The sequence below is a fragment of the Henckelia pumila genome, chromosome 4 (genome assembly GCF_033568475.1).
Source record: "Henckelia pumila isolate YLH828 chromosome 4, ASM3356847v2, whole genome shotgun sequence".
Classification (NCBI taxonomy): domain Eukaryota; kingdom Viridiplantae; phylum Streptophyta; class Magnoliopsida; order Lamiales; family Gesneriaceae; genus Henckelia; species Henckelia pumila.
Genome location: NC_133123.1, coordinates 142167310 through 142182333, shown reverse-complemented (window position 1 = coordinate 142182333; position 15024 = coordinate 142167310). Strand labels below are relative to the sequence as shown.

Sequence of the window (15024 nt, the reverse complement as noted above, 5' to 3'; positions counted from 1 at the left end):
ATGGTGACTGCTTGGTTAATTAATTCCATGGAACCCGCAATAGGTAAACCCTTCATGTTTTTACCTACTGCCAGTGATGTTTGGGAGGCGGTTAAAGAAACGTACTCCGATTTGGAAAACTACTCTCAGTTATATGATCTGAATACCCGAATGTGGCGACAGCAACAAGGAAATCGAGACGTGACGTCTTACTACAATGAATTGTTGACTATTTGGCAAGAATTGGATTTTTTTGAAACTGATGAATGGGAAAGCAAGAACGATTGTTGTCGCTACCGGAAAAATCTTGAGCATGGTCGTGTGTTTGTCTTCTTGGCTAGATTAAACAAAGAATTAGATGAAGTTCGGGGCAGACTCCTTGGCCGGAAGCCTCTTCCAAGTCTTCGTGAGATTTTTTCTGAAGTACGACGTGAGGAAGCTCAACGCCATGTTATGTTACAGCGAGTCGCTGAACAGAGAGTAGAAACTGAGGGATCCGCACTGATTAGTAATGGAAAGAAACCTGCCAGTGATTATCGTGATGGAGGAAAGCAGAAACCTTGGTGAGAAATGTCATAAGCCATGGCATACTGTGGAAACATGTTGGGAGATTCATGGAAGACCAACACATTTCAAAAAAAGGCCGGGCATCAATAATAGAAGTGGTAATGGTGGTCATGTCTTTCAAACAGATAGTACTGAATCTGGAATGCAATCATCACCCTCAGATTCGTCTCCTTTCACGAAGGATCAATTAGAGCACTTGTCTAAATTACTTCAATCTCATTTAGGAAAATCAAGTCCTACTTGCTCTATGGCTCAAACAGGTAGTCATTCTATGGCAACTGTTGCCTATGACAATTCTAACAATTTTTGGATTTTAGATTCAGGTGCAACGGATCATATGACAGGAACGTCACAATTTTTTTCCTCCTATACCCCGTGTGCTGGTAATAAGAAGGTTAAAATTGCTGATGGTTCCTTCGCATCTGTCGCTGGGAAGGGAACTATTATTATTTCCCCCTTCCTAACCCTTGTTAATGTCTTGCATGTTCCTCTGTTGTCCTATAACCTGGCTCTGATACCATGCAGAAAACGTAGAGTATGGCAGAGAAGAGAAAACTCTTATTATTTTATTTCATAAGTAATACCGAGCGTACATTTAAAGGGCCAAAGATAAAAAAAAAAAAACAAATCCCCATAGATTGGAAACAAAATAACTTCTTTCCTAATCTATTAGATTTTATTCTAACAAATCTAATCTAAATTAATTTAAAAGATATCTTATCATTAACACATAAAATTGTAATCAAATATTTAATTTAATCGAATCATTAATTATATCAATCCAACCAAATGCAACCTTACAAAACTGCCAAACCCTTCGATTTGTGGATTTCACTGGTTAGGAAAAAATATTATTATAGTTCGTAATTTGCATTTTTTTAATAAAAAAAAATGGTTTGTGGTCATGTTGTAGATCAATTAATCTAACGGTTTTGGTATACTAATTTGAACTATTAATTTATTTTTTAGTTATTTATAATCGAAATGCTAATGTGTCATTTGAAATTGTTCATGTGATTCGAATATCACTAATGTGTCTGATGTCATGAAAACTCTAATAACAAATAACTAACTTTTTTTTTAAAGATGAAAACTAGTAGATAAATGTGAAGTTAAGTAACCAAAGTATATGACATACCTCAATAATATGATCTCCTTGGATGAGCTAACGAAACTCCTCCAATGAATGATGAGCCGTTGCTGGCCTGAAATCACGAACAAAAGTGTAAAGGGGGGGCCGGAAGGTGTTCCGGTGTATCCCCTCCGACGCTCAAATCGGATGCTAGGATAGCGAAATATAGAGAGTAGTGTGTGCACACGAGTGAAGAATTCAAATCAACAATGAAAATAAACCTGGTATTTATAGGAGAGAGCTCCGGACATTGCGCTTACCTTCCTAATCAAGAACCCGAGAATCCCGGGATCACGATCCCGAATATATAGGCGGAGATCTCGTCTGAATCTCATTCGATAAAGGAACTATTGATCTGTATATATCTTATCCGAGCTGAACTGTAATCACTAGGACTTTATATTGCTGCTCTCCTTGGAGTCACTTTAAACACTGATCTTAACATCCTAGCTAGCTCTCCAAGGTTGCCGAACCAATCTACCAAGCTAACTCTCTACTGACATCAGGGTCGAGCTGAGCTCCCAAATTCCCGAGCTGAGCTCCCGACCCGAGCTGGTAATTATAGTGGGGGAGCTTGGCCGAGCTCCCGACCCGAGCTGGTAATTATAGTGGGTGTGGGGACCTCGGGTTGCTAATCTCATCTTAGGGCAATAAATTATTAATAGACAATTAATCGAACAATAAAAGAATATTCAAACCAAGAGCTAAACAACATTTTTTTTTTAAAATCTTAGCACCTCGCTCGATCGGGTAAACTCACCCGATCGAGCGAGCAAGAAAATCCTGCTCTCGGGTCTGAATTCATATTGGCCTCGCTCGATCGGTGGAAATCATCCGATCGAGCGAGCCCAAAAACTCACTTCTCTGCTTTGGAAAATCACAGGCCGCGCTCGATCGGTGGAGTTCACCCGATCGAGCGGGCACCCTGTCCAGAAAAATAAAATGAATCTTGATGTACAATGTGATTCCAAAATTCATACACTTTCATATAAACTTCTAAACATACTTCTAGCTAATTTACATGCATTCAAACTAATATCAAGTGATCTAGAATACATGAACTCTCAAGTATAAATCAATACTTGACAAAAACAACCTATACAAAGGTTCTTGCTTTCTAACAAATTTACCAAATAATAATTACATGTCATCTGCTTAAAACCCGAATCACCACATGCTATCTCTCTTCTCAAGCTATCCAAGCCAACTCTAGCTTGATCATGCCCCAACCTGATGCAATGCACACATACAAAAAAAGCAACAGCCGGATAACTCAGGTGAGAATAAATCTCAGTATGAAAGACATGCATATACATCAGTTAACCATATAATTCATTCATATCATGAACGTTACATAATAACATAACATGCTAGCATTTATAAACGCATATTCTAAATCATAGAAATCTCTAGGTTAATGCATAAATGCAATGCATGTGCCAAGGAATAGGCTATCAAATCTGATATCAATAAATCGTAGTTCTGGGATCCCGAGAAAATAAAAAAATCTTCAACAAACACCAACTCACCCAATCGAGGTGAAGTTGAATACTTCATTTCCTCTGACTTTGGTGCAACTATAGTGAGTCTTCTGGCTCTGGAAGTAAGTCTACATTCCGTGCCACTCAACTACAGCCCTCCAAACATCATATGCACTCTAGGCCTTTCAAACCCTTGTGCTTTACTGGCTAGAGTTCAAGATGAATGCAACATGTTCTGTATGAATTAAATGCTATAAAACACCTTGAACACATCAATCATATAATCATATGAGCATATAATCACTCAACGATACCGACAAATCTGTAAGTATCACATGTAATACATAAAACATGTTCAATACAAAAAATACTATAAATCAAATCAGAAAAGTAAACATTTACATAAATATTCTGGGACTTCAAGAAAATAGCTATCTTGAATAATCTATCCCATTTATGTAAACGTAAACCATAACATATATGAAAACATGCATGTATGTGATTTTAGGCAACTCGATAAACAAAAACAATCTCGAGTTATTCTGCCCATCTTATTAATGTCTATTCATACCTGTATTCTGATTAAAAGATCTGACACTCTGTCAATTCTTGATCAACTACAAGCTATCCAAATCTGTCATCAACTGCTGCTCATTTCAATCTTTGCTAATTGAAGGTGTTCTTGATTCAATCTTAAACACTTCAATTCATTAGAACTCGAACTCGTCGATTCGACTTCGATAATCTTCAATTCAAATCTGAAATAGATTATAACATATCTAAACATCAATTTCCAATCTGAATCGATGATTCTTTAGAGATTATTCAGTTCAAATCTTGCTAAGACAATCAGAATTCAAACCGACGTCGTAACTATTCGAGTCCGATAAATCTTTCGATTCAAATATCATTATATCTTCATTCTCAACATAATTTCATATTCCATTCATCCACAATAAGTTTAAAGATTAGCTCTAGACATGTAGAATTCATAACAATTCAAAATCTTGAACCGGCGGCGTAACGATACGATTTCGGTCTTTCTAAAAGCTTAAATATCAATATGATCATCATCTTAACAATATAACATCATCAATTCCAGCAGCATAACACGTGAATGTCATCCCCAAAAAATCAGATTTTCGACAATTCTTACAAAAATCGAAATCATGTTCAAACGACGATATTTTCTCGAGCCGTCTTAGATATGCTATCGTCGTATATGCTAGAACATGTTTATATCAGCAAATCTTAAGTCTACCAACAACTTAAAATTCAAACATGGTAGAACTTCATAAAACTTACGTCAAAACGTAGCACTCAGAGCTGTGATCGCAAATATATGCTTAATCGAAAATTCTACCGGGCGAATCAAAAGATATCGGAGTTGAAAGAATCGAAAATGGCTTGAAAGAGGTTTCTGATCTTCTTCCCCTCTTTCACGTGTAATCTGATGAAAATCAAGTGGAAGTTGTGATATATATTAGCATATTTACAGTTTAGTCCCTGAACTTTGGCCTAATTGCAATTCAGTCCTCGGACAAGCGATTTAATTTAATTTTAATCCTAAATAATTTAAGAATAATAGAATTTAATTCTAAATTCTAAATATTCTCAAATTAAATATTCTCGAATTAAAATTAAATCATTTCGGACCTTATCGCATTTTAGTCCTTGAACTTCTCAATATTTGCAAATGGGTCCTTGCTCGGATTTCATCCTCAAATTAAATTTTTGATATTTATCATCTTGGAATTCACATCTTAAATTGCATAAATATCAATTCAAATATTTTTAATCTTTTAATTTAAGAATTTCGGATATTAAAATCTTAAAATCCGAAAATTCTCAAATTAAATATTTCTGACCCGAAATTGAAATCTCTAATTTTCATAAATTCTTAAATTCATAAATTCATCTCTTCTCTTTTATTCGGAATTTAAATACTAAATCCCGTAATTAAGAACTTAATATTTTCGGGCCTTACAATTCCTCCCCTCTAAGGAATGATTTCGTCCTCGAAATCGCATTCGATCTTACTGCTGATTCTCGTAAGCGCATAGCTAAATGAAGTAATACTTACTTCAATTCTGTGAGCTTTAGATATCTATTCTGATATCTTCTCTTCTATCGTATCTTAATCTTATTTTTGATTGCTTCTGCAATCATATCAATTCTTATTAACATGTAATCACTGAGTCAACTTATATCTAAGTTGCTCTTTCTCGTGATCTAACTCTGCACCAGTTAGTCTGTCTTGCTTACAATCTTATCGACTTCGGTTGTATCTGAATTGAATGCATATACATATTCTAGCTGATATTCTTCAGCCAATGCATATGGATAACAATTCATCTATCTGACAATTCGAGTATTAATCAATAAGCTAGATCAATTATTCATCGAAATCAATTCTGAAATTTCTTTCTTAACCGAATGATGCCTGGAAAATAACTTCTTGACTGATCATTCTGTTCAGGCTTCAAAATCTATATCTGTTGCTCATTTTCTCATTCTGTCTATGCTGTTCTGTTCTTATTCTGTTCAAAGCCATCTTCACATTCGCTATCATTTCGTGACTCATAACTGGTTTGATAGCTGATATTTCTAAAATTTTATTTCAATATAAAGACAATTCTGTGTTTCTGATCAATCAATCATCAAAATACTGTCTTTATATCTATCAAATAGCTGTCACAGGAATCATAGTAATCACGTGGCAAATAATCAATCAACTAGTACCGAATCTAGTACTATAGTTCTGATCATATCCTCGGAAATATGGATAATCACATCTGATATTCCACTAATCAGAGGATGGTATAATGAAATCTCATACAACCAAACACTCAGAACATCTGACAATCAATGCCACAATCTAGAAAACAAATCTAAAGTCTCTATCTTGACAATAGATTTCCATAATTCCTGTAATCTGATCATCTTGCTAAATGCATGACAAGTATCTTTTATTTTTGTATCTTATCTAATACAACATATTCATAAATCTGTCAAAATCTACTACACTCTAAATCGCAAAATCATAACGATTTGAGTAGATTCGAACTAAAATCTTTCACAAAGTTGATTTGATTTCAACTCTTATGTAACTAATCTGTTACATAAACCACTTGAGTTCTTCTTTTCGGCTTCTTTTAATGGAATTTTAGTATTGATAATGGTAATTCTGTCGTATCTGCTTTCATTGCTTTCATCAATACTGATTTCCAAGTAATGACTACATGTAAGTCATACATGTTTAGACAACTGAATGGATATTAAATCTGTTTTCATATGTCTCTTTCAGAATCTGATATTCCATGTCTAGAATATCTGGCATAATCAAACGATTATTCACCGCAAAAATTCATCTGTTCTACTCTGCTGTCTTATCTCTTATCTTCATCTTGCATTCTCAATCAATATTTTAGTGCTTGATCTTAAGATCCATGTTGCGTTTATCTTTCCAAGCCAATCAAGTTTAGCTTGGATCGCAACAATTCTGATCATTTAAGTATCTGTCAAGCATAAACATTCAACAAGTACAGATCTGTACCCAATAAATCCATCAATTATCTAAAACCCATAAATCTTGCTTATAGTCTGAATCTGCATTTCTATTAGTTACGAGACAAATACATCAAGATACACTGAATAAAAACATCAAATAATCAATAATTCTCAAATTTCAAATCAAAGGAACTCGCTCAAGGAAATGTCAGTCAAAATCAAATATTCTGAATGACAGCGAGTGAATCAAAGTAGACTCTAGCAAAGAATAAGAGTCAATCAACATCAATCGAGGTCAAATTGAAAGAGTGGGTGCCCGGTGAGCCAACTTGTGGCTAAGGGCTTTGATGACTCTTTGTATAAACAATCTTTTGTTTAATATAATTTACACTTTTATTAATGGCAATGACTTTATCTTTCTTCATATTGTTATATTGTGATATACTATTGTTGTTTTGATAAAGACCTTGAATATACTATAGTGTATGTAAGATGTGGTAGAACATGGGGATGTCTATCATGAAACACATCTTATAGTCACTGTATATTCTAAACAGTTCTTAGTCGATTGAGCCGTCCGATAATAAGGATAAGGATCGCTCGAGTTTGAGACTAGCATTTGCGATGCAGAGTACCACGTTTCATTGGTAAGGAACATAGAGATGTTCGAAGCATGCAAATGGATATTCATACGATGAATGATCGAACTACTCTATCCGAACTTTCCAAGTGGTTATCACTTATCGAGTGGATAAAGTCTGCGGTTTTGGTTGTACACCATTAGTCCTTACTACTTGAAACATCATTGAGACTCTATATGCTAGTACTGTGCTTTGACTCATTTACCGACTCTATTAGGGTCATAAGGTGTCGGGATTGGGTACAGTTACAACACATATAGGAGTCGATGCTTTGTTGTCAAGGATTCACCACATACTTGCGAGTGTGGATATCCTATGCGATCTGAGGAGATATTAGTGTGACGAATCTCTGGCCAGAGTACATGATGTGTTTTAAGAAATGGTTTCTTAGTAGCACATGCGATGTCACTATTTGATCTTCAAGATGTATTGCATAGTTATCGAATCTCGAACGACTCTCGATTTACCAATGGTTGTTGATTCGATCGGAATATATGGATGAAGGGACCGTACTGTACGCTAACCAAAATCTATTGGTTCTTGTAGGCACTATCAGTTATACCTAGGGAATCATGGGGCGATGTTGCTAGGCGCTCTTACCATGATTCGATGGGCAAGTCGGAAATTGTTGTTCCGAGTCACAAGGAGTTGTGAGCCCACGGCTAGCTGTATCCCTGAACCATTGAGGGTCACACAGAGTAATGGATTTTTAATCCCCGTTGAGATAGTTAAATTTAAAGAGTTAAATTTAATGAACAAAGAAGTTGGACTTATTATTTAAGAGTAGAGGAGTAAGATTTCTTAAAATGACATAGGGATGGGCATTTTTGGAAATCACTGAATTCGGATTCAGAAAAATTTATCTTGACTTTAAAAGGTGCAGAAATGGTTTCTGTGAACATTGGTAAAATCGGTTTATCAATCAGAGTCACGATGAATTTTATATTAATTTCTGAACATGCGGGCTTTGCTTGTCAGGCTTGAACTTATGACTAATGGGCCCTAAACTGTTAGCAGCCCACATTATAAATAAGTTATTGCAGTACAGAAATTATACAACAGGGTCACAATTTTCGAAAACCTAGCTGATTTTCTCTCAAAGTGGCCGCCCCCCTTCCCTCTCTACTCGGGAAAAATCCAGCCAGTGAATTTTGAATTATAGTCTGGTTTAACGGACCAAATTCGTTAATTCTCTTCGTAGAAACTTCTGATAGATTTTCTAGTGCAATCTATCAGAGAGATTAAATCTCTGTTCGTGGACCTGATTGAAGAACAGTTCGTCCATCAGTTCCTGGGAGATACAACAAGAGCAGAGTAATCTGTTGGTGTCCATAATCTCGATTCGAGATTGGAGGTAAAAATTTATAATTGTTATTTAATTTTTACACACACAATTTAATCGTAAAGTTTTGATACCCATTATGGAATCGTTCCATATAAAATTTTTAAACTTCCGCTGCACCGGGTATCAATTCTGATTGATCTGATCGCCGTTCTCCAACAGTGGTATCAGAGCCAGGTTGCTCAGATCAAGCGATTAAATTAATCGATTGTACAAAAATTTTTAAGCCTCGGTTTTTGAAACAAAATAAATTTTTTTAAATTAAAAATTTTTCGGGCAAAAATACGTGCAGCGATTGGATCGCTGCCCGGGGGGCAACGAGAGTCGCTGCCCGGCCCGAGCCCCTTTGGGGCGCGGGCGGCCCGCGGAAAAATTAATTTTTAATTTTAAAATTAAAATTTTAATATGTTAAAATTCTATTTTTGGTCCGATCGAAAATTGTTTTTGATTGGTCCACGAGGCATCGGATCGAATTGTTCGAGTCCGAAAATTTTAAAATTGATTTTTGGATAAATTTGAATTTTTGGAAAATTTATAGATTTTATCCGTTAAATCAGATTTTATGAAAATTAATTATTTTTGGTACAATTGATGATAAGATATGATCTTATGGAAATATTGAGTAAAATATGATTTTATGTATAAAATTGGATTTTATATGTAAAATATGATTTTATTTGATAAAAAGATAAAATATGATTTTGTATGTAAAATAAGATTTTATATATGAAATATGATTTTATCCTTTTAATTTAAATTGCCATTGCATGTTATCCAATAAATTAATTTTGAATTAAATGTTATTGGATAAGGATGATCGATTGCCATGACCAATTTTGTAGGTGTAAGTTAGGAATTTACATTTGTTTTTATTGTTGTTGGATTTATTAATGGGCATGGTTTATGGCCCAATATGAATTGTCATATGTAATAAAAGTGGGCCTGGTTTATGGCCCGTTCCCAGCCCTTGAAATGTATCCCCTACTTGTCATGGTTATTTATTGTAAATACATTAGACTTAGTGGGAGTTGAAGATTTGAAGATGGAGGTGGGCCCAGCAGACAATAAAGATAGAAGAAATGTAAATTGGAAGCTCAATGTAATAGGATTGCATTGCATACTGCATATTACCTAGGATTGGACTAAGACTCGTGATTGGCAACCACGGGTCGATTAGAAATGGAATCGATCATCCTATATAATATATGATATTATTGTTGTATGCATGTTTTAGACAAAATTGTGTGAATCCGGCAAGCATACAAAATTTTAAAATGATGAGACAAATTTTCAAAATTAAAATCCCTCATTTTAAATATGATTTAAAATTGATATCAAGATAAATAAAAGAAATTTAAAATTGTTTAAATGTTCCTACCTTCCATCAACGATCAATGTATGAGATTCTACCCGCGGATACGGTCCGGCTCATATTATTGGGTGGGGGGGGGGCCGTTCGTCGGAAAGCTGTACATTGGATCGACACATGTTGTAAGTTGGGTGGAACTCTCATGGGATCGGCTCATATTATTGGGGGATCCACATGGCGACCGTCCATCACAACTTAATATTGATGGGTCATCTTGACATGTCACAATAAACGGCGTCATATTATTGGGCCCTTATTGGACATGAGGTAAAAACGTGGAGGTTGCTTTGGAAGCAATTGGGCTCTACCTTTTGAAAATTATGGTTGGCTGATATTATTCGGGACCATAGTTTGTCAATTGGACTCCATGTTCCCACTAAGGAAAACAGTTTTCCGTTTTCACTAGAGGGTAGTGAAATCGTTAAAATAGTGGGAGTGAGATTCATAAAATAAATTTCGCCTATTTTATGTCTTAGTAAATTAATTAAACAATCACTGATATTTGTCTGTTTCTTTTCAGTATTTCATAAAGATGAATTCGCGTAATCCACTTTTCTCGATCCTCGAACAAAATAAACTGACTGGTGCAAACTATACGAAATGGTTCTGTAAGTTGAAGATTGTCTTGACTTCGGAGAAGATGCTCTACGTGTTAGAAAAATCTCCTCCGAAGGAAGCACCAGCTGACATAAGTCCGGAAGAGTTGGCCAAACTTGATACATGGTGGGACCATGATATCAAGGCCAAATGCTATATGCAAGCCTCGATGTCTGATGAACTCCAGAGGCGATTTGAGGATACCGTGAATGCTGCTGACATTCACGTACAACTCAAGGAACTTTTTGGGGCTCAATCGAGAGCTGAAAGGTTCGCTACTGTAAAAGAGCTAATAACGTGTCGCATGCGTGAAGGAACTTCGGTCCGTGATCATGGGGTACGAGTGATTTGGCTCATACAGAAGTTGGTAACGCTTGATTTGGTGTTGGAACATGAACTCAACGTGGACTTACTACTTCTATCTCTTCCTTCTTCGTTTGACGGATTTGTGGTGAATTTCAATATGAACAAGATAGAGGTCTCCCTTGAAGAGATGGTCAATATGCTTGTAACATATGAATCCACTTTAAAGAAGGATAAACCGGCTTTCTTGGTGGGCTCCTCTTCTTCTGCTAAGAAGGGGCCAAGTACAAAGGGTAAGAAACGTTCTGCCCCACCCAAGAAAATCGAACCCGAGAAGAAGTACAAGACAAAGGCTTCAAACATGGAAAAGTCCAAGGATGTTTGCCATTACTGCAAGAAGCCCGGTCATTGGAAACGTAACTGCAAGGAATATCTAGAGCAGTTGCGAACTGCGAAGGGTATGTTCTATATTGAAATAAATGTTTCACTTAATACTACTTCTTGGGTATTGGATACCGGATGTGGATCTCACATTTGCAATGATTTGCAGGTGATGACAAGAAGTCGCAGGCTTAGAATGGGTGAGACCCAGCTGAGGCTCGGAAATGGTTCCAGAGTTGAAGCTAAAGCTGTGGGAGATATTTATTTAATTTTGCAGAACAGTTTTAAGTTACTTTTGAGAGATGCTTTATTTGTTCCAGATTTTATTAAATACATTATTTCTGTTTCTATGCTTGATAGAGATGGTTATTCTTGCAATTTTGTGAATGGGATTTGCAATATTTACAAGAATGAATGTTTGATTGAAAATGGACAACTTGAAAACGATCTATATAACTTAAAACTAAAAGACGTTCCAATAAATTATGTTGATAAAACGGCAACAACAAACAAAAGGAAAATCGATAGTCAAAACCCGGCAAACCTTTGGCATGCTAGGCTAGGTCATATTTCCTCAAGGAGGATGAACAAGCTAGTGGGAGAGGGCATGTTTGATATGTCTGATATTAACTCTCTACATACTTGTGAGTCCTGCCTGAAAGGAAAAATGACTAAATCTCCTTTTAAGGGGAAACCTGAGCGTAGTCAAAATCTGTTGGATTTGATCCATACAGATGTTTGTGGTCCATTTAGAATTGGTACTCAATATGGCCACAACTACTTCATTACCTTTACTGATGATTATTCAAGGTAGGGGTATTTATATTTAATGAAATATAAGTCTGAAGCATTTGAAAAGTTCAAAGAATTCAAGGCTGAAGTAGAAAACAAGCTGGGTAAAAGTATTAAAGCACTTCGATCGGATCGAGGTGGAGAATACTTGAGCACCGAGTTTTTGGACTATCTGAAAGAGAATGGAATTCTCTCTTAGTGGACTCCTCCTATGACACCTCAGCTGAATGGTGTATCGGAGCGTCATAATCGAACTTTGTTGGACATGGTTCGATCCATGATGAGCTTCACTGAGCTTCCACCTTCGTTTTGGGGCTATGCGCTTGAAACGGCGGTATTGTTGTTGAACAACGTCCACACCAAAGCAGTGGACAAAACACCATACGAGTTATGGAATGGCAAAGCTCCTAAGTATTCGTACTTGAGGATTTGGGGATGTCCTGCTTACGTGAAGCAGACAGTGGGAGATAAGTTGGATAGTCGATCCACCTTATGTTATTTTGTAGGGTATTCGAAGAATTCAATCGGATATTATTTCTATCATCCTGCTGAAACAAAGGTGTTTGTTTCAAGGAATGCCACCTTCTTGGAGAAGGAGTTCTTATTGGATAAGAAAGGCGAGATGATGGAACTCGAAGAAATTCGAGAAGAACCCGAAATACAAAATAACGATCCTACACCTCAGGAACCATTGATAGACACGCCTATACCTAGAAGATCCGAGAGGACTTCTAGACCTCCTATTCGATATGGTCTTCTTCTTGAAGGGGATCAAGATGAACCCGATGTTGGATGTGATCCAAGAAACTTCAAAGAAGCAATTTCTGATGCGGATTCAAATTTATGGCTTGAAGCTATGCAGTCGGAAATAGATTCGATGCATACAAACCAAGGTTGGTCTTTAGTAGATCCTCCCGATGGAATTGTTCCAATAGGGTGTAAATGGATCTACAAGAGAAAGCTTGGACCTGATGGTAAGGTATTGACCTACAAGGCGCGATTGGTGGCGAAAGGTTATACTCAAAGACAAGGAGTTGACTATGATGAAACCTTTTCACCAGTTGCAATGTTCAAGTCCATAAGAATCCTTATTGCCATAGCTGCTTGGTATGACTATGAGATATGGCAAATGGATGTGAAGACTGCATTTCTTAATGGAAACATTAAGGAAGAGATCTATATGACGCAGCCTGAGGGATACACATCCATGGGAAGCGAGCATAAGGTATGCAAGCTTCAGAGATCAATCTATGGTCTAAAACAAGCATCAAGAAATTGGAACCAGAAATTTGATGAAACAATAAAGGATTTTGGTTTCATCAAGAACCCGGAGGAACCATGCGTGTACAAGAAAGTAGTTAAGGATGCTGTGACATTCTTAGTACTTTATGTTGATGACATCCTACTCATTGGAAATGATGTAGGGATGTTGCAGTCAACAAAGATATGGTTATCAGGTAGATTCTCGATGAAGGATTTGGGTGAGGCATCCTATATTCTAGGGATACAGATCTATAGAGATAGATCTAAAAGAATGATATGACTCACTCAATCAACCTACATCGACACCATATTGAAACGGTTTTCAATGGATGGGTCCAAGAGAGGACATCTACCCATGTGTCATGGAGTTTCTCTATCCAAGTCTATGTGTCTCAAGACTGATGAAGAGATAGAGAAAATGACACATGTACCATATGCGTCAGCCATAGGTAGTATCATGTATGGGATGATATCTACCAGACCGGATGTAGCATTTGCTCTGAGTGTCACGAGCATATATCAAGCTAATCCCAGTCAAATGCATTGGAAAGCCGTGAAGGACATTCTTAAGTACTTACGAAGGACTAAGAATATGTTCATGGTATATGGAGGAAGAGAACTAAAATTGGAAGGCTATACCGACTCTAGCTTCCAAAGTGACGTGGATGACTCGAAGTCAACCTCTGGATTTGTGTTCATGCTCAATGGTGGTGCTGTCTCTTGGAAGAGTTCCAAGCAGGACACCACAGCGGATTCCACCACTGAGGCAGAATACATTGCAGCATCAGCTGCTGCTAAAGAGGCCGTTTGGATGAGGAATTTCGTCCAAGAGTTGGGCGTCATTCCTGAAGTTGTTGGTCCAGTCCCGGTGTACTGTGACAACACGAGTGCCGTTGCTCAGGCAAAGGAACCAAGGTCTCATCAAGGATCCAAACACGTACTGAGGAAATACCACATCATCCGGGAGATTGTGGAAAGAGGAGACATCACTGTCGAAAGAGTGGCCTCTGCAGACAATATCGCTGATCCACTTACTAAGCCCTTGCCAGGACCATTATTTGACAAACATCGCGAAGCAATGGGTCTACGTAGTATGACTAGTTGGCTTTAGGGCAAGTGGGAGATTGAAAGAGTGGGTGCCCGGTGAGCCAACTTGTGGCTAAGGGCTTTGATGACTCTTTGTATAAATAATCTTTTGTTTAATATAATTTACACTTTTATTAATGGCAATGACTTTATCTTTCTTCATATTGTTATATTGTGATATATTATTGTTGTTTTGATAAAGACCTTGAATATACTATAGTGTATGTAAGATGTGGTAGAACATGGGGATGTCTATCATGAAACACATCTTATAGTCACTGTATATTCTAAACAGTTCCTAGTCGATTGAGCCGTCCGATAATAAGGATAAGGATCGCTCGAGATTGAGACTAGTATTTGCGATGCCGAGTACCACGTTTCATTGGTAAGGAACATAGAGATGTTCGAAGCATGCAAATGGATATTCATACGATGAATGATCGAACTACCCTATCCGAACTTTCCAAGTGGTTATCACTTATCGAGTGGATAAAGTCCGCGGTTTTGGTTGTACACCATTCGTCCTTACTACTTGAAATATCATTGAGACTCTATATACTAGTACTGTGCTTTGACTCGTT

At 36.9% G+C, this 15024-nt stretch overlaps 1 protein-coding gene across 1 annotated transcript; it reads left to right on the top strand.

The window, feature by feature from the left end:
- On the top strand, positions 1-546 carry LOC140861927 (uncharacterized). Its single transcript, XM_073264929.1, has one exon. The coding sequence runs from the start codon at positions 1-3 to the stop codon at positions 544-546; it is 546 nt and encodes a 181-aa protein (XP_073121030.1).
- The last annotated feature ends 14478 nt before the right edge of the window (positions 547-15024 follow it).

Bases quoted from the DNA above. Each gene is read 5' to 3' on its own strand.
- LOC140861927 (XM_073264929.1), top strand. From the start codon at position 1: ATGGTGACTGCTTGGTTAATTAATTCCATGGAACCCGCAATAGGTAAA.